This window comes from Sus scrofa, chromosome 1 (assembly GCF_000003025.6).
Source record: "Sus scrofa isolate TJ Tabasco breed Duroc chromosome 1, Sscrofa11.1, whole genome shotgun sequence".
Classification (NCBI taxonomy): Eukaryota; Metazoa; Chordata; class Mammalia; order Artiodactyla; family Suidae; genus Sus; species Sus scrofa.
In genome coordinates this window covers 15,212,862-15,240,259 of record NC_010443.5, presented here as the reverse complement: position 1 = coordinate 15,240,259, position 27,398 = coordinate 15,212,862, and the positions used below count along the sequence as shown (strand labels likewise).

At 42.9% G+C, this 27,398-nt stretch overlaps 1 protein-coding gene across 1 annotated transcript in view; it reads left to right on the top strand.

Moving 5' to 3' along the window:
• The window catches only part of MTHFD1L (methylenetetrahydrofolate dehydrogenase (NADP+ dependent) 1-like), a 189,337-nt gene that overhangs the window by 90,006 nt on the left and 71,933 nt on the right, over positions 1-27,398 (top strand). Inside the window, 4 exon segments of the mRNA XM_021086779.1 lie at positions 15,657-15,796; positions 25,269-25,310; positions 26,365-26,465; positions 27,020-27,197. Of these exon segments, the coding sequence (XP_020942438.1) occupies positions 15,657-15,796; positions 25,269-25,310; positions 26,365-26,465; positions 27,020-27,197 (461 nt within the window).

Below are 27,398 nucleotides of genomic sequence, written 5' to 3'. Positions count from 1 at the left end.
TTATGTCTTCCTTATTATTTTATAATATATTTTATATATTCAGAATATGAATACGTTGCCATTCAGTGCTACAAGTATATTCTCCTGTGTGTGGCTTATCTTTTAAATGTGTTGGTTGTACCTTTTCCTCGTCCCTTCCTTTGTCTTTGTGATTTTGGCTTCAGGGGTCAGAAAGACCATCTATATTGGTTCATAAAAAGTTGGGTCTTACATTTAGACCTTTCATCATTTCAGAATTTGTGCTTGTGCATGGCATCCCTTTTTCATAATTCATAAAATTTGTGAAATTTCTCTTCTTCTGCAATTCTTTCAGAGGTGCTTGTCAGCCCTGCCCCCCCTCCCCACCCCCGAAAGACCAAGAAGTTTTAAGAGCTCTAGGTCAAGGCTCAAGGGCAGTACCTGTGCTGGTCAGCTGTTTGCTTTGGGACCTTCCTCTGGAACTGCTTTTAAATCCATCTGCCCTAATTTCCATGTGGCTCAGTGGGTTATGAACCCAGCTAGTATCCATGAAGATGTGGGTTTGATCCCTGGCCTCCATCAGTGGGTTGAGAATCCGGCATTGCTTCAAGCTGCGCTGTAGGTCGCAGACGTGGCTTGGATCTGGTGTTGCTATGGCTGTGGTGTAGGCCGGCAGCTGTAGGCCAATTCAACCCCTAGACTTGGAACTTCCATATGCCACAGATGTGGCCCATAATGAAAAAAAAAAAAAAAAAAATCCATTTGCCCTGGCTTTCTGCCTCCCCAAGGAAGAGGAGCTTAAGGGATGGTTTCTCCAGCACTGCTTATCACTAAGAGATTATGGTTTTCTTCTAGGAAGATTTCAAGCATCACCTCTTCCCAACTGTTGATGCTGAGCTTTATTCAGTAGGGATACCTGGCCTTTCTGGAGAAGTGAAAAATTCCTGTTCTTATTGCCTGTGTTGATCCTTGTTGTTCAATTCTGAATATTTGTCAAAAAAAAAGTCCCTTGGCACTTTGAAAAGAAAAGGAAGAAAGAACTTTCACAGGTCGAGATAATACGCAGTAAAGGCCTTGGCTCAGCAGAAAAAGGAGCCCATAATGATAGCCAGTTTTCTAGAACTGATTTTCTAGAAGAAAAAAAACAGAACCAATGAGTATTAAGTATCTAGCTGTATAACTTATTCTAATAAAGTAACTGAACACTTTTTAGTTGGAAGCCTTGTTTCTACTTGCTTTTCTCTGTGGTACATTTGGAATCGGAAATTATTCGAAGTCTTGTGTACTCCCCTCCACCCTCCCCTGGTCCCATTTCTCTGCCTCCCCGTTACAAGTACGAACATTCTTCCCGTTGGGGTATTGATCTTCATGTTTTTAGTTATTGCTGCTAACTTACCCGTGTTCTTTTGTATATGTCAGCTATTTTCACAAGCATTTTTTAAGCTTAGAAATAAGATTTGTTAATTACAGGTCACCAAATTTTACAAGCTAATTCTTTAATGCTTCAGTGAAATTCAGTTAGAATAATATTAAGTTAGACTCTCTTGGGGGGGACAGTCATTTTGATGCCAATTTGGTTTATTGGTCATTTTCTGCTGTAATACTGAAAATCCTGGTAATAGTGATGATTTTCATCCCAGAGCAATGGTTTTCCTCGGGGTTGTGATTGCAGGCTTCAACTGCATGAGTTTGAATCGCTCTCTGCTGTGACATTGGGTATGTTGAGTAACCTCCCCAAATCTGGTTTCTCCTTACCTACATCAGGGTAAGGTGCAATAAGACTGGCAAAAGCACAGACTCTGGCCCAAACTGAATTGTGGGCACCACCTGCGTTCCCCCACCCCCCTTAACATGCTCGGGATCTTTACTTTTAAGATAAATTTTCACAAGTACTAATGCAGGAGTTGCCGTTGTGGTGCAGCGGAAACGAATCTGATTAGGAACCATGAGGATGCGGGTTCTATTCCCGGCCTCACTCGGTGTGTTAAGGATCCAGTGTTTCCATGAGCTGTGGTGCAGGTCGAAGACACGGTTCAGATCTGGTGTGGCTGTGGCGTAGGCTGGCAGCTGTAGCTCTGATTCAACCCCTAGCCTGGGAACCTCCATGAGTGGGGCCCTAAAAAAAGCAAAAAAACAAAAACAAACAAAAAAAACCCCACACAAATACTGATGTATTCTCTCAAATGAAAGTATATGCGTTCTGACAATAGAAAACACTGCTATTCATCCCCTTCTCAGACAAAGGCATCTAGGACGTGAGCTGTAGAAGGAATCTGAGACTGGGTGGATCCTCCTGGAAAGGCTTGTTTAAAATGCTGTGTAATTAGAACCAGGAAGCAAGCAGGATGCACTGGAACTCAGCAACCCCACAGGTGCATGGTACTCTAGTACATTTGCCTCTTTATTTTTTCTTTTTTTGGAGGGGGGCGCTGCATGTGTGGCATATGGAGGTTCCCAGGCTAGGGGACGAATTGGAGCTGCAGGTGCTGGCCCGTGTCACAGCCACAGCAATGCAGGATCCGAGCCACGTCTGCGACCTACAACATGGCTCACAGCAACACCGGATCCTTAACCCACTGAGCAAGGCCAGGGATCGAATCTGCATGCTCATGATCCTAGTTGGGTTCGTTACCGCTGAGCCACAACGGGAACTCCACGTCTGCCTTTTTGAATCTGAAACTCTTATTTGCTAACTATTGAAACAAAAGGGGAAAGATTTTAGTGTTTGCAAAAATAATGAAGTTATCATATCTTCTCTAAGCCATCCTTTTCATTTAACATGAGGTTTCTAAGAGTCTCTCCAAGTTGTTACATCTAGCAGCTGGTGAATATACCACCACTTATCCATTCTCTTGTCAACAGGCATTTAGGTTCTTCCCAGTTATGGATTATTACAAACTGCAGGTGTTGGAGTTCCCGTCATGGCGCAGTGGTTAATGAATCCGACTAGGAACCATGAGGTTGAGGGTTCGATCCCTGCCCTTTCTCAGTGGGTTAAGGATCTGGCGTTGCCATGAGCTGTGGTGTAGGTCGCAGACACAGCTTGGATCCCGCATTGCTTGGCTCTGGCGTAGGCTGGTGGCTACAGCTCCGATTGGACCCCTAGCCTGGGAACCTCCCTATGCCGCAGGAGCGGCCCTATAAAAGGCAGGAAGACAAAAAAATAAGAAAATTTTAAAAATAATAATAAACTGCAGGTGTTATAATGAGCAGACATTCCTACTCTTACCTCCTTCCTGATGCCTTTGTGCAAGAGCTTTACTCTAAGAAAGAATCAATATGCTGGCAACATCCTACATGAGCACAGCATAAAACAGTTTCAGGAGTTCCCATTGTGGCTCAGCAGGTTAAGAACTAGACTTATGTCTATGAGAATGAGGGTTCCATCCCTGGGCTTGATCAGTGAGTTAAGGATCCAGCCTTGACGCAAGCTGCAGCATAGGTCGCAGATGCGGCTCAGATACAGTGGTGCTGTGGCGTAGGCCAGCAGCTGCAGCTCCAGTTTGAGTCCTAGCCCAGGAGCTTAATATTTGGTATCTCTTGGAAGAGACCCAAATATAATCTCCTCACCACGCCCCCCACCTGCCTTCTTTTTTTTTTTTTTTTTTTGTCTTTTTGTCTTTTTGCTATTTCTTGGGCCGCTCCTGCGGCATATGGAGGTTCCCAGGCTAGGGGTTGAATCGGAGCTGTAGCCACCAGCCTACGCCAGAGCCACAGCAACGCGGGATCCGAGCCGTGTCTGCAACCTACACCACAGCTCACGGCAACGCCGGATCGTTAACCCACTGAGCAAGGGCAGGGACCGAACCCGCAACCTCATGGTTCCTAGTTGGATTCGTTAACCACTGCGCCACGACGGGAACTCCCCCACCTGCCTTCTTAATCTCATCTCCTGGCCTGCTTTCCCCAAGGTGCTCTAGCATCTGGCTTGGGTACTGCATACTTCCTTCCTCATCAGGGCCCTGGTGTGTGCTCTTCTCACTCTCAACCCTCTCCCATGACTGTGGGCTTTGCTTCCTTCCTTCTCTCAAGCCTCAGTGTCAGGGAGCCCCGCTGTGTGCACCAGCCCCTCCGCAGCACCCCTCTCCGCTGCGCTGCTGCCTCTGCCAAATGTGCGCATGTGTGTGTAGGCACTGCCGGTCCTTCTCTCCACTGAATAGAAAGCCTTAGAACACTGAGACTTTGGCCCTTGTGTTCTCTGCTACATTCCCAGCTTCTGAGTAAATGTCTCCCCAATTCAAAGAACTCCGTAGAGGTTGGGTGTATCCATAAATTGTTCTTATCCATAAACTGTATAAGAATTTCAGGAGTTCCCATGTGGCTCAGCGAGTTAAGAACCTAACATAGTGTTTGTGAGGGTGTGGGTCCATCCTGGGCCTCGCTGAGTGGGTTGAGGATCCTGCGTTGCCTGCAAAGCTGCAGCATACATCACAGATGTTGCTTGGATCTGGTGTGGCTGTGGCTGTGGCTATGGCGTAGGCCATCAGCTGCAGCTCTGATTCAACCCCTAGCCTGGGAACTTCCATGTGATACAGGTTCAGCCGTACAAAGGAAAAAAAAAAAAAACACACACACACAAAAGACAGAGGTTGGAGTTCCTCTGTGGCTCAGCAAATTAAGGATCCGGCGTTGTCACTGAAGCAGTTTGGGTGGCTTCTGTAGCACAGGTTTGATCCCTGGCCCAAGAATTTCTGCATGCCATGGAAGCAGTCCAAAAAAAGGAAGAAAAAATTGCGACATATCGATAGCTTGATTTTGATGTTTTATGTAAAACAGATTAGGAGGAGGACTCTCGGATCTTAATGATCATAATCAGGTTTTCCAGCTTCTGGAGGGAAAAATCCTGTAGGGGAGGGGACACGTTTTTGTGGGACTGTCCTGCTTGGTGTAAGATCCCTGGGCTCCTAGCCCTACCTGCCAAATGCCTACATCTTGAGGACTTGCTGTGCGCTGGGCATCCTGCTGGGTGCTTTGTGTGTTACGCTAACTCCAGGAGGCAATTCCCAGAATAGCACCACTTTAGAGGTGAGAAAACTGAGCATCCTAGTGAGTTAATCATTGCCCCAGGGTAGCCAGCTAGTGCCAGGGCGCAGCAGAGATTTGAGTCTAAGCCCCAGTTCTGAGCCTTCCCTCTTCCCAATCTTCTTTATTAAGCTTTTAAATGTTCAATTTCATTCCATACCATCCATACATAGCCCTGTGCATAACATATATAGTTTATAAGTGAAATATTACTATACACATCAGTTAACTGAATAACTTATCTCCTGGTAGATATGTCTGAATTTCCTCGAAGGCTTTTTTTTTTTTTTTTTCCTACTCCCACAGCGTGTGGAAGTTCCCAGGCCAGGGATCAAACCTTGGTCACAGCAGCGCCCCAAGCCGCTGCAGTGACAACACTAGATCCTTAATCTGCTGTGCCACAGAGGAACTCTTCCTCCAGGCTTTTTATGGTTGGCATAAAAAGCTTTTTATGGCATTGGCGTATTTGCCCAGTGGCAAATTTTTGAGGGGGTAATTAAATAAATTAATCAAAACAGTAACTTAATAAAAAAGAGGAAACAGTTTTGAAAGGAGTTTTGAACTTCAGCAATGTCTAACCTGACCTTCACTGTTTCTTTGTGTGCTACAAAATACAGAGTTATTTTTGATGAGTTATCTAGCCTACCCCTACGTAGGATTTATGTGTATCTTAAATAGTGGGCTCATAATGCAGTTCTGCTTACCATCAGAAAATATGGAGTTAAAATAAGACCCCTGTCAAAACACTGTCTTGCAGGGATCAGTTAACATAAAATGATTTTAAAATTCATAGGCTTTTTGAGGATTAAAAATAAAAATACCCTCTGTGCAATGACTTTTAAATTTATATCGTCTGACTGCTATCTTACCCCATCTTGGCTGTGACCTGTCAGCCTGAGGATGCTGAAAAGAGTCCATTTGCACCCTTACCTAATGTAGTTTAATAAATTACAATTATATGCGGGCATTTGGAATTTCTTAGCAATGTTTGATGTAATCACACTGTTGTGCTCTTCTCCGACAAAGAAAACCTAATAGACTTTTGAGGCAGGAATATAAGGAAACTGGCCATCACTAAGACATAGTGTGTTCGTTTTTTAATTACTCAATGAATTTTTTTACATGTACAGTTGTACAACAATCATCGCAACCCAATTTTATAGCATTTCCATCCCACACCCTCAGTGCATCCCCCACCCCCCAACCTGTCTCATTTGGAAACCATAAGCTTTTCAAAGTCTGTGAGTTGGCATCTGTTCTGCAAAGAAGTTCATTGTGTTCTTTTTCAGATTCCACATGTCAGTGATAGCATTTGATGTTGGTGTCTCATTGTATGGCGAACTTCACTTAGCATGATAGTTTCTAGGTCCATCCATGTTGCTAAAAATGCTGGTATTTGGTTCCTTTTAATGGCTGAGTAATATTCCATTGTGTATATATACCACATCATCTTGATCCACTCCTCTGTCGATGGATATTTAGATTGTTTCCATGTCTTGGCTATTGCAAATAATGCTGCAATGAACATTGGAGTACATGTGTCTCTTCGAGTCATGGTTTTCTCGGGAAAGATGCCAGGAGTGGAATTGCTGAATCAAATGGTAGCTCTATGTTTAGTTTTCTGAGGCATCTCCATACTGCTTTATAGTGGTTGCACCAATTTATAATCCCACCAACAGTGTAATAGGGTTCCTTTTTCTCCACACCCTCTCCAGCACTTATTGTTTATAGACTTTTTGATGATGGCCATTCTGGCTGGTATAAGGTGGTGCCTCAGAGTGGTTTTGATGTACATTTCTCTAATAATGAGTGATGTGGAACATCTTTTCATGTATTTTTTTGGCCATCTGTATGTCTTCTTTGGAGAATTGTCTGTTTAGAACTTCTGCCCATTTTTTGATGAGGTTGTTTGGTTTTTTGGACATACCAAGACCAGGATAAAGAGAAGTGGTAAAATGAAAATTTGGCCTTTGTTTATAAAAAAAGAAGAGTGAGGCAAATTTTAGTTTCTTCTGCACTTAGGAATGGGTAGAGGTGCAGAGATGGGAACATGAGAATTACCCCGACTGCTGCCTACTGTGTTTACCGGCACATCTCAAGGGCATGTCCTTTGTCAAGGGTACAAAGAGATCCGGGAACATAAATTACAGTGAAAATGGTTTTCTCATTCACACCAAGGTTTCCAATAATTTATCGATAATATGTTTCCAATAACATGTATATTCATTTTACCAACAGAAGAAGGCTATTTTTAAATTAAGCCAAAGAAAGAATACACTCATCCCTCCCATCAGGCTTTGTCTGATCAGGTGACCATGTCAGATACACAGAAAGAAACATGGAAAGGCCCATGTCAGCCGTTCCTGCCTCCACACCCCAAAAGAGAGCCACTGGGTCAGTGAGAGTAACATTGCATCTGCGCCCCTAAGTATATTGACAATGGCTGTTCACACTGAGATCGGAGTCGGCAATGCTTTAAGCTGCCTGTGCTGTTTGTCCCATTGCTGAGCAGCATGGGGCCAGGCTCGAGTAACCATTAAATTGATCTTATTGGGAGAACTCAGTAGGGCTAGACAGGACTGTAATTCCAGCCGGTCTGTCTCATCCCCTTCCTAGACAAGAAATCTGCAGAGCAGAGTCTGCGCCAGTGGCTCTTGGATGTGCCGACTGAAACCCAGCACATAAAGTACATTTTATATAAATCACAAAATGCATGTGCCCACATGCACACACATGTGCGAAAGTGGAATCAATGTCTTATGAAACAAGACTTCTTCCTCTTATCATGTGTGATGGATCCTCATACTTCCCATCCTCTTTCTTTTTTTTTTGATTCCAGGTGCAACCCAGTAAATCGAGTACGTAGAACACTAATTTCTCTCTATCTTCAGTTCAGAAATTCTGCCCGCTTTTATTTAGTTAAATATGTTGTGGGATCTTCCAGGTTTCAAGTTTAAAAAGTTTTCCTTCTTCTGTCTGAAGTTTATTTTTCTATAAGCAAAGTGGTCATCCTAGGAATGTTGGTATATTTACTATATTTTCAAACTCACAAATCTTGATTTCTCTTGCTGGACTTGTTGCACTTGTAGAAGCAGCTAACACAGGGTTTTTTTGAGGTTGTTTTTTTTTTCCTGGGAACCTTTAAGACAAAATGTATTTTACCTTTTGACATTTGTGCTTTTTTCTTCCTTGGGTTTGTTTTCACAAACTGCACAAAGAAAAATGTTCTGTTTCATCTCTCCATTGCTTTAGGTTAAGGCCTGTTAGTAGCAAAGCCTTTCAGAATTTGTTTCAAGTTATTTTACTAGTGTCTGCTTCTCAGGAGCTGCAAGAGAACAGCTCTGCCGCCATGGAAACGTCCAGAAATCCAGGTCTCTAGCCCGAGCTCCAGGATATCACTGTTTGCAAAAACCGGAGGGTTAAAACCTTAGTCATAGCAATGACATTGTACAAATGGTCATGATCCCTACAAGAAGATGGCAGCTATTTGGATAATGGGTTTATGAATTTAATTCAGTGGGCTTTTTCTAAGGGAGTTAAAAAAATAGCATGTAAAGTTTAATTTCCGTCGAAACATTTTTTTCCAAATCAAATTGCACTTTGGTCAAAATCATTTTACAAAACAAGGTGATTAAATAACATGATCAAATAACATGATCCAGTGTCTTTACCTAATTAATTCTCTAGAGGAAAGAAATTCTGGGTCCTGATACCAAAATGCATCTAAGTGGCATGACTGGTATTTTCAAAGTTTTTATTGCTACCAGAAATGGAGAGATTATGTGGACCTGCGTCCTTTTTATTCTTTGATTAGCTTGTCTTTCCTTTTCCCCGTAACTACCAAACGTCTCCTAATGTGTGTAAACACAGCCGTCACCACGAAGGTAAGAAAGAGGAAAGGCACATGTTAACATTAATATTGGAGGTTTTCTTTCTTTTTTTACTGGCTTCTTCTTTAAATCTCCTGATACAAGCCCAGCTGAATCTCTATACTTGATGAGAATTAGAACCTAAGACATTTAATAAAGCCAAAGAGTATCACCGCTTAAAGAGACAAATCCAAAAGAGCGGAAAGGATTTAATTTTTTGTAAAATTTCACAGACTTTTTGTTGTTGTTGTTGTTGTTGTTGTCTTTTTAGGGTCATGCCCACAGCATATGGAGGTTCCCAAGCTAGGGGTCCAATTGGAGCTACAGCTGCCAGCCTATGCCACGGGCACAGCAACGCCAGATCCCAGCCGCGTCTATGACCTACACCACAGCTCACCGCAACAGTGGATCCTTAACCCACTGAGCGAGGCCAGGGATCGAACTCAAAACCTCATGGTTCCCAGTCAGATTCATTTCCACTGGGCCATGACAGGAACACCCCTCTGTCATGTATTGATTCATCCTTGTTTACTTAGTCGCCTTCTAGTCACTGAAAAAATAGTTAAAATCCTCCGAGGCCAGCCCACCTTGAGCTCCAGGTCAGAACTCATGTGGGTCTTTGAGTCCATTTGTCCTGAGTTTATCTGCAAACAGATGCAGCTGCGTAAGAGTGTTTACACAGGGCAGAGACTGGCCGTTTGAAGAGTTCAGTTTCCTTCGGTGGTGTTCAGCAGTTATAGCCCACAGCGCTTCAGAGTGAAGCCCAGTCCAGCACCTAAACTCCCTTATTGCTACACAAAGCTTTTATTTTTCTTTCTGATTTGTCCTGAGAAAGTGACGTGACTAGTGGAAGGAAAGCTACAGTTTAATTTCTCCCTCCGTTTATAACAAATTCTTTTGAGGATTAAGTTAGCAAAATCTGCCCTGTCATTTCTTATCAACCTATTTTGAGCTAGACAGAGGCTGGTTCTTCTGGGAGACCTCTAGCAGTTCATAAATTCGAGTTCATGTGGAATGGAAGAGGGACTCACCCTGTTTTATGTTTGCTGTATATATTTCTTGCATGTATCATGGAGAGAATTACTAACGTTGTCAAGTGGCTCTGAAATGCGAAAATTCTAATCTAAAAATCGAATCACAAGGAATAACAGAGCCCTTAGTGACACAGCAAAAAGTTCCGTTGGCTATGATGGCAACAACATTCAAGCATTTCATAGCAATCCTGAACAGCCCTGTCTTCGCATAAAGGCGTATCCTTCTAGGAAGAGTATCTAGAAACTAACAAGGCTCCTTTGCCATGTTTGAACTAGAGCAGAGTGTCTACGTGTTTTGGCATTTGGAATGGATTATTCTGGGTGGTTTTTGGGTGGGGGAGATGGGGTGGCTGTCCGCCACATTCTAGGATATTTAGCAGCATCCCCAGCCTCTCCTTCCTAAACACCAGTTACGGTAACCCAAAATGACTCCAGATAATGCCACCTGTCCCCCGCTGAGAACAAGTGACCCACACTTAGGATTGTGATTCCATAGAAATGGGTTTCCGTACATGTGCTCACCCATGAGAGCATCCAGAAGTAAATGTGAGAGAGTGTTGACTCACGTTTACCTACATACTGGTAAAAAAATTAAGCATTTTAAAGTGCCAGAGGGAATTCAAGCAGGAGCAAAAATGAAAAAGAAAGGTCAGAAAGACATTCCTTTGTCATTAGGCAATGAATCAATCTTTCTCATCTTTGTCCTGTTAAAAATATGCTAGCAGCTCTGTTTCCTCGCTAACTGAAGACCAGAGCACATTGATAAGTGCTTAGATGCCTGGCAAGGTAAGAGAAGTTCGGCTCATCTTTGCTTTGAGATGAGCAAAGTTTGTTCTTAAACGCTGCAGTGTATATATTTAATATGTTTGATGAGTTCCCTTTGTGGCTCAGCAGTTAAAGAACCTTACTAGGATCCATGAGGATGTGGGTTCGATCCCTGGCCTCACTCAGTGGGTTAAGGATCCCATGTTGCCATGAGCTGTGGTGTAGGTCGCAGATGAGGCTTGGATTCAGATTGCTGTGGTGTAGGCGGCAGCTGCAGCTCTGATTCGACGCCTAAGCTGGGAACCTCCATACGCCGGGGGTGCAGTCCTAAAACAGCAAAAAAAAAAAAAAAAAAAAAGAGTGCATTTGAGCAGAATGGCAGAGAGTGTGTAATTACAGAAAGGATAGCTCTCGGCCAGGCGTCCATAGGAGACTCGAGGAGTTTAGAGTATGTTATCCCCTGGGGTCCCTCAGAGCTCTGGAATTTTATGAACCCGTATCTTTTCTTTTCTTTTCTTTCTCTCTTTTTTCTTTCTCTCTTTCTTTTTTTCTTTCTTTGTTGCTTTTTGGGGCTGAAGTTAATGCATATGGAAGTTCCCAGGCTGGGGGTCCAATCAGAGCTGCAGCTGCCAGCCACAGCCACAGCAACACCTGATCCAAGCCTCATCTGTGACCTACACCGCAGTTCATTGACAATGCTGGGCCCTTAACCTACTGAGAGATGCCAGGGATCGAACCCACATCCTCATGGATCCTAATCTGGTTCCTTAACACTGAGCCACAATGGGAACTTGTGAACCCATATCATATAAGGCCTGCCCGTAATGTCATGACATTAATGCTTTTTTTTTTAAGTTAGCAGATCCATGATTACTCTAAAATCTGAGTCCTAATTGTCATTGCAACTTCTTTGCGTGCAGGAAGTTGGAGATGTGGTAGAATAATTTACATGCAACGATCTTCTTTCTTCCTCATTGAAGAATTTCATAGATATCAAGGGTGCCTGCAGCTGTACCTTTCTTGGTGTTTCTGTTCATGTTGTACCATGTGACTCAGGGTGTCCTTGCAGATCAGCAGGGACAGCCAGCCACCTGGTTGTCCAGTATTGGTTTTTACTTTCAGCAGAACCCAGAGCTCTGTGTCCTGGGCAGGTTCCTCACAGAAGTTGTCCAAATAGTCCCTTCCCAAAGCAGACCCACCGACACTTCCTTTCTGAGCAGATTTGGGGTTTCGAAGCATGAATTAAGCCATGCTATAGAATCACCATCTTCCAGCTTCTGTGCTCACACAAGAAGAGTATGTCAGCGTTTCCTTTTTCCATTCAAACTGTAGATTGAGTAGCTAGAACCCCCCTACACACACACACACACACACACACACACACACACACACACACACACACACACGAAATGGCCAAGATAAGTAAACACTGTAGCAGCTGCAGTTTCTTGCAAGCCTATGAAAACATGCCGCTTTCAGAAGTCTACGTTACGTGCTTTTCAGGAATGCTAAATCCTAGCGAATGTCCTTACTTCGTGACTCACGAACAAGTCTGTACCACAGTCCACATTAAATAATTCCTTAGCCTGTATCTCTTTTAAAATTTATAGAGAGCAGCAAAGACAGTAAGGGAATGGAGTTCCCATTGTGGCTCAGTGGTTAATGAATCCGACTAGGAACCACGAGGTTGCGGGTTCGATCCCTGGCCTTGCTCAGTGGGTTAAGGATCCAGGGTTGCCGTGAGCTGTGGTGTAGGTTGCAGACGTGGCTCGGATCCCGCGTTGCTGTGGCTCTGGCGTAGGCCAGCTCCGATTAGACCCCTAGCCTGGGAACCTCCATATGCCTCGGGAGCAGCCCTAGAAAAGGCAAAAAGACAAAAAAAAAAAAAAAAGAGAGAGAGAGAGACAGTAAGGGAATAAATTGCTTGTTTCTGATCTTAGGAAAATTTAACTTAAGGGTTTTTGATGTTGACCACTTCCAGGAATTGCCTAGGAGATGCACCTTGCCAGTGACAGTGGTTTGTCCTCTTCTCAAAGCCAGACTCCCTTCCCTCAACCCCCCTCACTCCCCTCCACCCCAGGGACTCACACATTTATGGAGCCTCCTCAGTGTCATGTCCACATTAACACTGGTCAGTGATACCTTATTAGGTGGTCCTTACGTTTGGTCTTACTGACTCCACGCCATCCTGCCCTTTCCGTGGGCTCTCTTTGAAAACAAAAAGGATTGCCTGCAGTAATCAGTAATTTCAGAACAGTTTTCAGAGTCCGAGACCTTAGCACTGCCTTCAGTTTTCTCTTTTCTTCACATGATTTGCCTCCATATCCCTTTGCTTTTGGAAGCCACGGCCCTGCTCCTCTGGACTGATGAGACCAGAGACGGGACTTGCCGGTTAAAATGATGCTTTTGCCAACATCACAGACCGTGTCTCTTCTTGACTAGCTGATTCTGCTCTCTGCTTTCTCGGTGAATCCTTTCATCTCTGCCCCTCTCCCCACTCCCCAACCCAACCCCTTTTTTCTCTGCCTGGAGCAATCCTATCTGTTCCTCCCAGCCCGCCCCCCACCTCCCAGCCCACCCCCACTGAGCCTATTCTCCTGACCTCCCAGGCAGAAAGCTCTCGGATCCAATAGCGTGATGGTCTCTCCTCCGTGTACTTGGAGTGCTTGAGGTGCGGGACCCTAAAACTGGGCTTCTACCACTGCAAAAAATGCCTGGGTATAGCAGGACACCGACAGATGTTTAAGTATTGAATATAATTTCTAGCGAGTGGGAAATTGTTCGTTTGGTAATAGTGATGTTGACCATTTTTGTGAGGTCCTGCCATGCACCAAAAAGCAATAACTCACTGTCTTCCATGTGATGTCTCACTTAACCCTTCCCACAAGTCCAAAGAGGACACTGAGGCTCACGTAGGTTAAATCACTCTCCCAGGCTGCACAGCTGGAGGGATTCTGGATCCTGTCTGCCTGTAGTACCAACCAGAGGGACAGTCACTCTAATCTGGTATGAATGACCTTACGTCCATTTTTCCCTACTAGGAGTCTACTCGATAATGACCTTTGACCAAGTCAATGGAATATTCCTTTTCTGGGGTCCGCCGTACCACCAGGACACTAAAGTTAGCATTTGTGTTACCAGGAGTACCACTGAGATAGGGGTAACAATCCCAGTAACACTGTCAACAGTCTTCTCTGGGTTTGACCTTTAACTAAGGTCAGCTCTTTGCATCCCTGGATCCGGATGGTTGACTCTATTCACTGCAATGCTCCATTGTATATGGGGGGCTTTATATAAGCATCCTCAGATCTTAGTTCTAGTCCTGCTAGAACTCATCCCCCGTGGATAGCAAGGGCCAGCCGCAGTAAAAAAAAAAAAAAAAAAAAAAATCACTAGAATTGGCCCAAATACATATTAAAAGGAGTATCTTTTCCTTCTTTAAATTGTCCTGCTACATCATTTGTTCAAAGAAAATATAATAAAGGGGGAAAAATGACTTGTAGCTATGTTCGTTCCAAATTGAATACTTTCAAAGGAATATTTTTCAATTTGTCAAAAGCATATCAACAGTCGTAAAAAAATTTTATATCCTCTGGCATCATACTCTCACCCTTGGGAATTTATTCCAAGAATATATTTTGAAAGAGGCTAAAGCCAATATGCACAGATATTTTTGCAGCATTATTTATATTGGAAAAAATCCAAACATCTAATAACAGGGGGAACAATTTTGCAAATCTTCGTACATCAACTTAACAAAAGTGTAAGCTGCCACTTATAATCATACATTTTAAAAGGTTGTCATACAGCAAGAAAGTGCTGTAGAATTTTAAAGAGCAGACTACAAATTCTACCTATTCTATAAAAATTATATAGGCATATGCATGCCAAAAGGAAACCATGAAGAATTAGAACTGGTTGACTTTTTGGTCTGAAATTACTGGGGTTATTTTATTGTTTGTATTTCTTTTTGTTAAAATGTGTGTGTTCAATGAATGTTCGGGATCAATACCCTCATTTGTTCACATGTTAGGTCATTTTTATTTTATTTTAGTAAGTTCTTTTACTGCCTATTCCTATTTCTGCCATAAATTATGGCCTTGGTTGTACTGTGAGTATATAGTGCCTATTCCATAAATATATTTACTTGCTGTTGCATTAATAGTATGCCTTTCCTAGAGCAGTGTGCTTCTCAGCTTTTAAAGGGCATGCATCTCAGTGGGGGATCCTATCAAAATGCTGGTTCTGATTCAGTCGTTCTGGGATAGAGCCCAAGAGTCTGCATCTCTCATAAGCCCCCAGGGCTGCTGGCATGGCTGGTCCACAGCTCTGCTTTGTGTATGAAGATGCTGCTGACCAGGTGTCAGGCGTGTTATCTTGAAAGGGAGTCTTAGATATTCTCCCCACTACGTCCATAACTGCCTCGGTAACATTTCTAGCAATTTGGGGGCAGGGGGAGGGATGGCTAAAGATGACTCCATGTTGTGGTTATGAAATAAAGATGCCGCTATCTCATTATCAAGCCTGATGCTCAACCTCCGTAAGCCACTCAACTAACTTCACTTTCGTCCATCAGCAGGAAGGACCAGATGGCTTTCGAATAAGTGATTCTCTGTGTATGATACAGAGAGTAAGAAAAGATCGTCTATGGTAATCATGCTAGCAAGGTTCTTTGACACAATTTGGAACCCGATTAAAAAGTTGAAAAATCCCATCTGTGTTAAGAAAAGCTTCGCCTTGACTTTCTATACTTGAAGAAAAATCTTGGCCATGGCCATGAATCCTTAAGGAACAGTGAGTGGTGTGAAGCAGCATAGAGTATTCTCTTTTTACCGAATGTAAGGAAGCAGAACATTTTCTAAAACTGTGGAAAAACCTTTTTAGGTTTGTCGATGCATAGGATACGGTGGTGTAGAGAGACCTTTGAATTCGAACCGTACCAATGACTGTCAGAACTTACTGTTGTTTTGTGACGATAACAGCGCATTTCCCCCTTGATTCTCCCCAGTCACTGAAGCTGGGTTTGGTGCTGATATTGGAATGGAGAAATTCTTCAACATCAAGTGTCGAGCTTCTGGCTTGGTGCCCAATGTCGTGGTGCTGGTGGCGACAGTGCGGGCTCTGAAGATGCACGGAGGCGGGCCCAGTGTAAGTGCCGTGCTTCGTTTCTAGTAAAACAAACTTCTTAATTAAGATGAAGCAGAGCTGAGCCCTTGAAACATTCCAACCTGTGTAATCACCACAGTTTTCTAGAATGTCTCCTTTTTCACAAATCACCATTATGGGGCACTTAGAGTTCAGTCAGATCAACTAATTAGTCACACCCACCAAGTTATTTCTAAACAGTGTTTTGGAAAGGAACATCGTGTAACCACGTTTTAGTACCAAGAGGCTAAACTGAAATTTATGTCAACATTTTCTAACCCCGTGGTAATGGGAGGAGGGAGACTCTGCTTCCTGAATGAAGAACAGAAGGGTTCGAGTGATTGCTTTTGTGGGTGAGGTTTTTCAGTGTTTGTACGGATCAGTTTTTTTTTTTTTTTTTTTTTGGTTCCCTGATGCTATATCTCATCAGATTTCATGTAGCACTATTTTCCTTCTGTGTCTGTTTATTATGATTTCACTTTATAACTGTTAGAGCACCGGATTCGTTCTCAGAGAGCTTTGCTTAGAAAACCCAAATTCTCTTTTAACATTTTAAAAGACTCGATGTGAGCCTGTCTTGCCATGTATAGAATTCACGTACATCTGAAAGGATTCTTTTCCTGTCCACAGCAAAGGTGTAGGGTTTTTTTTTCTTTTTTCCTTTTCATTTTGTTCTTAGGGATTTTCAAAAGGAGAATAAGAAATGTTCCAGTGGTTGCTCATTTTCTTAAAACATTTTGTTGGCGTGTAATTGACTTACAGTGTTGTGTTTCAGATAGACAGCAAAGTGAATCCGTTATAGATATAGTTTCCTTTTCAGACGCTTTTCCCATATAGGCCACTACACTGTATTGAATAGATTTCCCTCCCTACATGGTACGTCCCTGTTACTCATCCATTCCATACATAGTACGAATTACGCATCTGTCAGTCCCAATGCGCTAAGTTAACTCCCACCCCCGAAGTTTCCCCCTTGGTACGTGTGGTTTCGAAATCTTTGAATCTGCTGCTGTTTTGTGAGTAAGCTCTGCATTGTTTTTTTCATTAGAGTCCACATATTAGTGATCTCATATATTTGTCTTTGTCTGACTGACTTCAGTTTGATTAATGATTTTTGAATAAAAGTTTAGAGTTTCTTTTTCTCTTCCGCGATTGATACATTACACAAACTGCCAAATCTGATTTCTTCATTGATGTGCTGTGTACACAAATACCGCACCAATGATTAATTGCATAGCGTAAACAAATAACAAGTGTGCCATTATGAAACACCACCATGGGTCTTGTTTAGTCATCTTGGCAATTCTTTGTTCGAGGAGAGGGAGATGTTATTTCACTTTACAGACAAGGACGCTGAGGTTTGATGGGTTTGGGGCCTGTGGGCAGTGTCATCAGCCCAGCCAGGTGTCAAATCTGAGGCCTGGGGTTGAGACCCTCCACTTTTGTCCAACATGCAGAGCTGTGTGTGAATAAAGGGTAAAATCTTTACTCTGAATCCCAAATTCACTCGTTAATACCAGACACTTGAGCACTTCCTTTTAGCTTAGAACTTCACCATTATATCAAATGCAAGACCAAATCAACAGATATTATAGTAAATCCTCAAGAGTTCTGATGTTGTTCCAAACACCTCTTGCTACAAGCACTCCTTGAGTTCGGACTTCAAATCCGTGTTAACTTCCATTTTCCAAAAAAAACCTGTCTCTCCCTTTATAAGATAAATCTGATATTCTCTTTCCCTGTTATGCGCTCTGAAAATTATCCCAATCCAAGGGCTTTAGTACTAGAGAGAGCTTAGAAACTGTCGAGTCCAGTTCAGTCTTCACAGAGCTAAAACTACCGAGGTGCAGGAGGATTCCAGGTCTGGTTTAGCATCGTACATCTATGTGGGGACTAATCAGACATGAAATCAAAGTCTCTTGACTCCTAGTCCGATATTTTCCCACACTCCAGTCTGTCTGTGACCTGTAAAAATTCGCTGCCTGATTTATAATCCTGTTTGTGTTCATCGTAACGCATGCGCTCTGTTTGACGATGGCTGCATTTTCTGCTCACCCTAATTCTGGGTACCTCTTCCTTTTCCATGTAAAGTCATGGTTCCGAGCCAGTGATGATTGTAACAGGGCCTGAGATTAGTAGGCACAGAGGTGGGTGGAGGGTCATACAAGAGGAGCATCGGGAAGCCAGGGAAATTTAGCATTCTCCTGCTGCACTCCACTAGGGCTTCTGCTGCTGCTTCTCATTGTTATTATTTTGGCATTTTAGGGCCACACTCGTGGCATATGGCTAGTTCCCAGTGTCAAAATGGAGCTGCAGCTAGCTGCTGGCCTATGCCACAGCCACAGCCACAGCCACTCAGGATCTGAGCCACGTCTGCAACCTGCACCATAGCTCCCCGCAATACTAAATCCCTGACACACGGAGCGAGGCCAGGGATCAAACCTGCATCCTCATGGATTCTAGTCAGATTCATTATCGCTGAGCCACAGCGGGAACTCCTCCTACTATTATTTTGAATGCCTAGTTGTGATTCTCCCTACTCAACTCTGAATTCCTTGAGACTGTGTTATATTAATTTGTGTATCTCTCATGCCTGGCATAATCTGTATCAGGGAAACATTTTCAATAATTGAATAATAAAAGAACATTGATCTTCATCCTCTATTCTCTATTATCCATCTCATTCCTTCTTACATGAAACAACTCCATAGTAATATTTTTGATGCATTTTAATTTCTACTTCCTTTTGATATCATTCCACAAATAACCTAACTGCCTCTTATGTTTATTCAGCTTGTTTTTTTTTTCCATTTTTTGCACAGTGGAAAATCCTATGACCCTTGAACTTGTCCATTTTAGCCCCAATCATTTTAAATTCATATCCTGTCTTCCAAAGGGCTGACTATTCTTGGTGCAGTAGAACTAATACTTGGGGGATTCTTTTTAATTAACCCCTTATTTTTTATTTTTTATTTTTGGCTGCGGGCCTGGCGTGTGAATGTTCTATAGCCATGGATCGAATCCAGGGCAAAGCAGTGACCCAAGCCACTGCAGTGACAACACCAGATCCTTAACTAGCTGTGTCACAGCAGAAATCCTATGATTCATTCTTTTAAAACACAGTGTCTTGGAGTTCCCACTGTGGTGCAGAAGGATCCATGCTGCATCTAGAGCTGGGATGCAGGTTCGATCCCCAGCCCAGCACAGTGGGTTAAGGATCTGGCTTTGCCACAGCTGCTGTGTAAGTCAAAACTTAGATCTTATCCTTAGCCAGAAAAATCCATATGTCACGGGGTGGCCAAAAAAGAAACACGGTGTGCTGAGGGGGTACCTCCACAACCAATAGGATATGTACTTATATAAAGAGATTTATTGTAAGGAATTGGCTCATGCTAAGTCCAAAAATCTACAGAGGGGGCCAGTCCTAGAGAGTCAGGAGAGCCAGTGTTCCAGTTCCAATCTCAAGGCAGTCTGCTGGAGAATTTTCTCTTGCAAAGATTTTTTGTTGTTCTAAACAGGATTTCAGCTGATTGGATATGGCCCATTACAATATTGGGGGGGCAATCTGCTTTCCTCAATGTCTATCGATTTAAATGTTATTCTCATTTAAGAACACCCCCAGAGAAATATGCAGAATAATGTTTGAAGACGTATAATAATAATATCTGGGTATGCCATCACCCAAGGTGACACAGAAGATTAACTGTCACACTCTACTGATTTTTGGTTTGTGATACAGTGACCAGACCTAATTTTATTTTTTCAGTATCAGTAACCACCTGGCCTAGCGCTGTTTATTTAATTAATCCTGCCTATCTGATCTTCAAGCCTACTTAGTGATAAATCAATTCTCCATACATGTGTAGGCTTTTTTGCACCTCTGTGTGCTTGCACTGGTCTATTTATACATGATCGTGTCTGTGCTACACTGAGAGCCTGTAGGGCACTGGACCCTGGTAGCTCTCTTTCTTCAATGTGCATGGTCTGTTATTGGCTTTTTTCACTTTTCTATGTGTTTTTGAATCTTTTCAGGACTTTTCAGTGTTTTTATTGGCATGCCATTAAATCACTAGAGCAGCTTTACGTCTAAGAACGGGGGATCTCTCTTCACTGATTCAGGTCTCTTGACATGTATTTTGATAAACATGAACAATTTATTGCACAAAGGCCTCCTGTATCCTTTTATAGATTTGTTCCATGTGCTTTGTATTTTGAAATAGTTTAACAGGTTACTTCTGGGTTCACATATATATAGGAATATATATATCATATTCATGTATATATGTATCTCCAATGACCTCCCTAAATTTTTTTAATGAGCTATAACTGACATTCATTATATTAGTTTCGGATGTACATTGAAATAATGTTCAATATTTGTATACATTGTGAAATGATCACCAATAATTAATGTCTGTCACCATACATAGTTTAAAATTTTTTTCTTTTCCTTGTGGAGTACTTTTAAGATCTACTCTCTTAGCAACTTTGAAATATACAATACATCATTATTAACTATAATCGCCATAATATATATTAAATCCCCATGACTTAAAAACTTCTCTCATTGGAGTTCCCGTCGTGGCGCAGTGGTTAACGAATCCGACTAGGAACCATGAGGTTGCGGGTTCGATCCCTGCCCTTGCTCAGTGGGTTAACGATCCGGCGTTGCCGTGAGCTGTGGTGTAGGTTGCAGACGCGGCTCGGATCCCGCGTTGCTGTGGCTCTGGTGTAGGCCAGTGGCTACAGCTCTGACTGGACCCCTAGCCTAGGAATCTCCATATGCTGCAGGAGCGGCCCAAGACCAAGAAATAGCAAAAAGACCAAAAAAAAAAAACACTTCTCTCATTAATTGTTCTAATTTAGCTATAGATACTTTAGACATACTATGCGGACAACATGTATGAAAACAGTGCCTGTTCTGTTTCTTCCTTTCTAATCTATACTTTTTTTCTTCATCAACCATGTGTTTCTAGCTGCAGGGCAGTATTAAATAGGAGTGGTGATAGCACGGCCTGTGTTCTTATTCCTGATCAGAAAGAGAATATGTTTAATAGCTTCTCCCCAAGTATGATGTCTTCTGTAGCATTGAAGTTGATGCTTTTTATCAGGTTAAGAAAACCCCCTTCTGTTCCTAGTCTGCCAGGCTTTTGCACTGAATAGATACTGAATAATGGTATTCCTCTATTGAGATGATATGGTTTTTCCCTTTTTTTTTTTTTTTTTTTTGTCTTTTCACAGCTGCACCCTTGGCATATGGAGGTTCCCAGGCTAGGGGTCTAATCAGAACTACAGCTGCCGGCCTATGCCAGAGCCACGGCAATGCCAGATCTGAGCCAAATCTGTGACCTGCACCACAGCTCACGGCAATGCCGGACCCTTGACCCACTGACCAAGGCCAGGGATCAAACCCGCAACCTCCTGGTTCCTAGTTGGATTCGTTTCCACTGCACCACGATGGGAACTCTGGTTTTTCTCTTTAATCTGTTAATATTGTAAATTAGTTACAGATATTAAATGAACCTTTTATTATCTTTTTTATGTATAATTAAATTTTGCTTATTGGATTTCTAATGTTTTAAGAAGAATCTTTGCATCTGTATTTATGAGTGACATGTTAGCCACATAAAATAGAGAAGGATTCCTTCCTTTTTATATACTCTGTCAGGGATTTTATAACATTAGAATAAACTCTTTATTCAAAGACCAGGAAGAAGTTACCTGTAAACAAAGACCTGCTGTGTAGCACAGGGTGATCTACTCAATACTGTGTAATAACCTATATGGGGAAAGAATCCGAAAAGGAACAGATACAACTGTATGTTTTGGTTTTTTTGTTGTTTTTGTTTTTGGGTTTTTTTGTTTTTTGTCTTTTTGCCATTTTCTTGGGCCACTCCCTCGGCATATGGAGGCTCCCAGGCTAGGGGTCAAATCAGAGCTGTAGCCACCGGCCTACGCCAGAGCCACAGCAACGCGGGATCCGAGCCGCGTCTGCAACCTACACCACAGCTCACGGCAACGCCGGATCGTTAACCCACTGAGCAAGGGCAGGGATCGAACCCACAACCTCATGGTTCCTAGTCAGATTCGTTAACCACTGCTCCACAACAGGAACTCCAGATACAACTGTATGTATAACTGATTTACTTTGCTTTACACCTGAAACTAACGTAACTTTCTAAGTCAACTGTTCTCCAATGAAATGAATTAAAAAAAAAAAAAAAAAAAGGAGTAAGAAGGTACCCTGTAACACTGCCTAGACCTTTTGTTTATCGGTGAGGGGTAGATTTTTAATTGCAGACTTAGTTTTTTAACATATTCTGCTAATTTATTTATCTATCTATCTATATCTGTCTATTTACTTATTTATACTTGGGAGCCCAGCATGCAGAAGCTTAATGTGGAATCTCAGCTCCCAGACCCAGGGATTGAGCCCTGACAACAGAGTGAAAGCACCAAGGTCCTAACCACTAGACAACCTGGGAACTCCTAGCTGTAAGCTTACTTTTTTTTAATGAGTCGAGAACTAAGTTCCCTATTTCTTCCTAAATGAGTTTTATATTCAAATGTAACTGTTTCTCTATATCTAGTTATAATATTTTTTGCTTCCTTAAAACAAAAACAAAACCTCTTACCAGTATATTGTCAGTTTTGTTAGTCTTTTTTTTTTTTTTTTTTTTTTTTTGGTCTTTTCTAGGGCTGCACCTGCAGCATATGGAGGTTCCCAGGCTAGGAGTCTAATAGGAGCTATAGCTGCTGGCCTACACCAGAGCCACAGCAACACAGGATCCAAGCCACGTCTGCGACCTACACCACAGCTCACGGCAATGCCGGATCCTCAACCCACTGAGCAAGGCCAGGGATGGAACCTGCAACCTTATGGTTCCTAGTCGGATTTGTTTCTGCTGCACCGCAACAAGAACTCCAGTTTTGTTAGTCTTTTAAGAACCAACTGTTGATTCGTCCATCCCCTCAACTTTTTTGGCATTTGTATACAAACCCATTCTTTTTGCTGTTACCGAATTTTTGATTTTCTAGAACTTTGTTTATGGACAAGCTCAGCAATGCCTTTAAAGTTCTTTTTTAAAATCTACCATTGTGGCTGTTCTAGTTGAAGGGTTTGCTGTGTGTTTCAGTCTTCCCCGATGTTGAAAAAAAATCTGAAAATATGCTCCCTTACTCTGTCAAAAAACCATCCATCTTAGAGGTAACTTTGCAAAGCATTTCTAAGAATCTCAAGGCCTCTTTCACTGAGAAGAAAATCACCATGTTGTCGGTGAATGAAAATGTCTAGCGTTTCTACTGAAACCAGTTGCTGGTGACAGGGCACAACCGGGTGGAACTGGGGAAAGACAGTGGATTGGGGTTCCTGGCATTGAATTTGGTCATTTATATCCACATCCCCGTTGTGCCTCTCATTTGCTGTGTAACTGTGGGCAAGACACCCCCCTTCTCTCCATGTCAGTCTTCTTATCTTTGAGTTGCCAACCCCATAGGTTTCTTTTAGAAACTAGATTAAAATGGGGAAAGAGGGGAGTTCCCGTCGTGGCGCAGTGGTTAACGAATCCGACTAGGAACCATGAGGTTGCGGGTTCGGTCCCTGCCCTTGCTCAGTGGGTTAACGATCCGGCGTTGCCGTGAGCTGTGGTGTAGGTTGCAGACGCGGCTCGGATCCCGCGTTGCTGTGGCTCTGGCGTAGGCCGGTGGCTACAGCTCCAATTCGACCCCTAGCCTGGGAACCTCCATATGCCGCGGGAGCGGCCCAAGAAATAGCAACAACAACAACAACAAAAAGACAAAAGACAAAAAAAAAAAAAAAAATGGGGAAAGAGTAATAGCCATTATTTTTAAATGATTTAGACTTTATTTTGAATGATGATTCACTCTATAAATCACGTATTAATCATATTGTGAGTCCCCTTTTATGTCAGAATAATGGGCAACAATATGAAAGTTCTTAATCCCGGCTCAAATTAGAATGGGCTGATGCGTTTGGGGGGTTTGGTCTGTTTGTTGTTTGTTTTGTTTTGGGGGGCTGCACCTGTAGCATATGGAAGGTTCCAGGCTAGGGGATGAATCGGAGCTGCAGCTGCCAGCTTACACCACAGCCACCTCAACTCGGGATTCTTAAACCCACTGAGCGGCGCCAGGTATCGAACCCACATCCTCATGGATACTAGTCAGGTTCATAACCCACTGAAACACAGCGGGAACTCCAGGAGTTTTTAACTGTCAGAGATCATGGATCCCACTCCCAGAAACCCCGGACTCACTGGTGAGGGCGGAGCCTAGGCATCAGTGATTTTTTTAAAAGCATCCCATAAGACTATGTCCAGCCAGAGCCACCACTTAGTTTAAAAAGCACAAAATATGCTTTTTTTTTTTTTCCCCTGGAGGAAGTGCTTCATTACAGTTTTGTCCCATTAGTCAAGACCACTGATCTCACCTAGGGGTTGGGGAAGATGGAGCTTTAGGGGCATACATGGATGACCTCACTGGAGGAAGCTGTTGTTGATTGGTTGGCAGTGGGAGGTGTGTCCCTCTCTGCTTGGCTGACTTTTTTTTTTTTTAATTACTCAGTGAATGTATTACATTTATAGTTGTATAATGATCATCGTGAGCCAATTTTATAGCATTTCCATCCCAAACCCCCAGCACATCCCCTCACCCCCATCCTGTCTCCTTTGGAAACCATAAGTTTTTCAAAGTCCATGAGTCAGTATCTGTTCTGCAAAGAAGTTCATTGTGTCCTTTTTTCAGATTCCACCTGTCAGTGATAGTATTTGATGTTGGTGTCTCATTGACTGACTGACTTAACTTAGCATGATAATTTCTAGGTTCATCCATGTTGCTAAAAATGCCATTATTTCATTCCTTTTAATGGCTGAGTAATATTCCACTGTGTATATGTACCACAGCTTGATCCACTCCTCTGTCAATGGGCATTAGGTTGTTTCTCTGTCTTGGCTATTGCAAATAATGCTGCAATGAACATTGGAGTACATATCTCTTTTCGAGTCATGCTTTTCTCTGGATAGATGCCCAGAAGTGGAATTGCTGGATCAAATGGTAATTCTATTTTTGGTTTTCTGAGGAATCTCCATACTGTTTTCCACAGTGGTTGCACCAATTTACATTCCCACCAACAGTGTAATAGGGTTCTCTTTTCTCCACACCCTCTCCAGCACTTACTGTGTGTAGACTTTTTGATGATGGCCATTCTGGCTGGTGTAAGGTGGTACCTTTTAGTGGTTTTGATTTGCATTTCTCTGATAATGAGTGATGTTGAATATCTTTTCATGTGTTTTTTGGCCCTCCATACGTTGTTTTTGGGGAATTTTCTGTCTAGATCGTTTGCCCATTTTTTCACAAAAATGTGCTTTTTAAATAAACCTTCCTGCAAAGGGATGATTATTTTTCTTTCAGTAAGAAGTGTCATAGGATTATTATTAATTTTCGTCTTTTCTTACCCCAGGTAACTGCTGGTGTCCCTCTTAAGAAAGAATATACCGAAGAGGTAAGAGCGACTTTAAAGGGCTTATGTAAAGGATCATTCAGATCCAGTTCAGCATTGGCCAGCAGTTGCATCTCAGTCAGGGAGTGGGTCCTTCACCCGTGGCCTGTTAGAAAAACGCGTTACTGATAATCCAAGAGGAAACGGATGGGGGAAGGGATAAAATCCATTCAACTGACTCTCCAGTCTTAAGAAATGGTGAGTGTTGGAGTTCCCATCGTGGCTCAGTGGTCAACGAATCCGACCAGGAACCATAAGGTTGCGGGTTCGATCCCTGGCCTTGCTCAGTGGGTTAAAGATCTGGCGTTGCCGTGAGCTGTGGTGTAGGTTACAGACACGGCTTGGATCCCGCATCGCTGTGGCTATGGTGTAGGCCAGTGGCTACAGCTCCGATTAGACCCCTAGCCTGGGAACCTCCATATGCCGTGGGAGCAGCCCAAGAAATGGCAAAAAGACAAAAAAAAAAAGAAAAAGAAAAAAGAAATGGTGAGTGTAGGATTTATATCCACTTCCCTACCCCTGGGCAACCATCAGTGTAGGCCTCCAGGACTCTAGCACAAAAACAAATATGAAGCTGATGTCCATGTATTCTTTTGATGTAGAAGAGATTGACTTTTGGAAGGTAAACAATTGGCTTTTGACTTGAATGAGTAGACAGACTTTGATTGACTGGCAGCAGTACCTCTTAGCTCCTACAGGTGGCGCCAGGGATTTAAGCAGGGAGTAGCTGGTGCTCCTTACCCTTCCAGGGGCCTTCTGCCTTCTTGTCCACCAGCCCACAAAGCGTGGGCATGTTGCTTATGTCCTGGCCGCCAGTCAGCAGCAGAAATAGCTGCCTGGCTCAAGACCCAAATATGCCACTGGATCTAGAATAATTTTAGACTTTATTTGGAAAAATGAGCCTCCTCCTTTTGCAGCCATATTTTCTTGGAGAAAAACCGTGATTTATGGTCTTCTGTAATAGCTTCCAGAACAATAACGTGAGCATAGACCAGAGTGGGCCTGCCAGTGGCAGATTCGGTGGGAGGTGATACATGGGTGTCTCGTTTTCTTACAGAACCTCCAGCTGGTGGCAGACGGCTGCTGTAACCTAAAGAAGCAAATCCAGATTGCTCAGCTTTTTGGGGTCCCTGTTGTGGTGGCTCTGAATGTCTTCAAGTAAGTCTAGCATCTTACTTTCAATGGAGTCGTATCACTGGGCCACCCTGTGAACTGCATCTGTGTTTTGAGGATGTTTGGCCTTTTCTCTGCTTCATCCAAAAGGCCGAAGGATGTTTGGCCTTTTCTCTGCCCATTTTATTTGTTTGGTTGGTTTTGTTTGGATTGGTTTCACTTTCGCAGAAGTGTTCTCAAATGTTATCAGGGGAGTGAAATCTATAGGGACTTACCATTTCTTTGGCTTTTTTTTTTCCCCTTCTTCTTAATTCCACCCAGCATTTTTGACTGAAAGACTGTGGATGATCAAAGGGATGTGTTACGGAATTTTCTCAATAAAACCCTTTAGCAACTTGAAATATTTGAGTCATGTTGGAGAGGATTTTCCCCCCATGCTTTTCTTAAGGTCTGATTTATTTGAGCACAGTGAAACCACTTTTGAAGTTTAAAATATATTCAGTGTTTGGGAGCAGAGTTCTGTATAAGCAGTTAGTCTTTCTTTTAAAACATTGCTAAATGAATACAGATGCAAAACCGCAAACATTGTCATCACCCAGGACCGACACCCGTGCGGAGATTGACTTGGTGTGTGAGCTTGCGAAACAGGCCGGCGCCTTTGATGCCGTCCCCTGCTATCACTGGTCAGTTGGTGGGAAAGGCTCCGTGGACCTGGCTTGGGCTGTGAGTGAAGCTGCACATAAAGGAAGTCGATTCCAGTTCCTCTATGATGTGCAGGTAAGATCCACCACGGTGATGATGGTTCCTCGCATTTCTTGCACCTTAACTATAGGCCAGGCCCGTGCTGAGAGCTTTGCATGGGCTGTCGTGACAGCTCTGCAGAGAAGAAACCCAAGGGAACGTGGTTAAGCCATCTGATGTGATCCTATTGACATGGGGACTCTAGTCTTTGCCCCCGAGCCGGTGCACTGCGCTTAG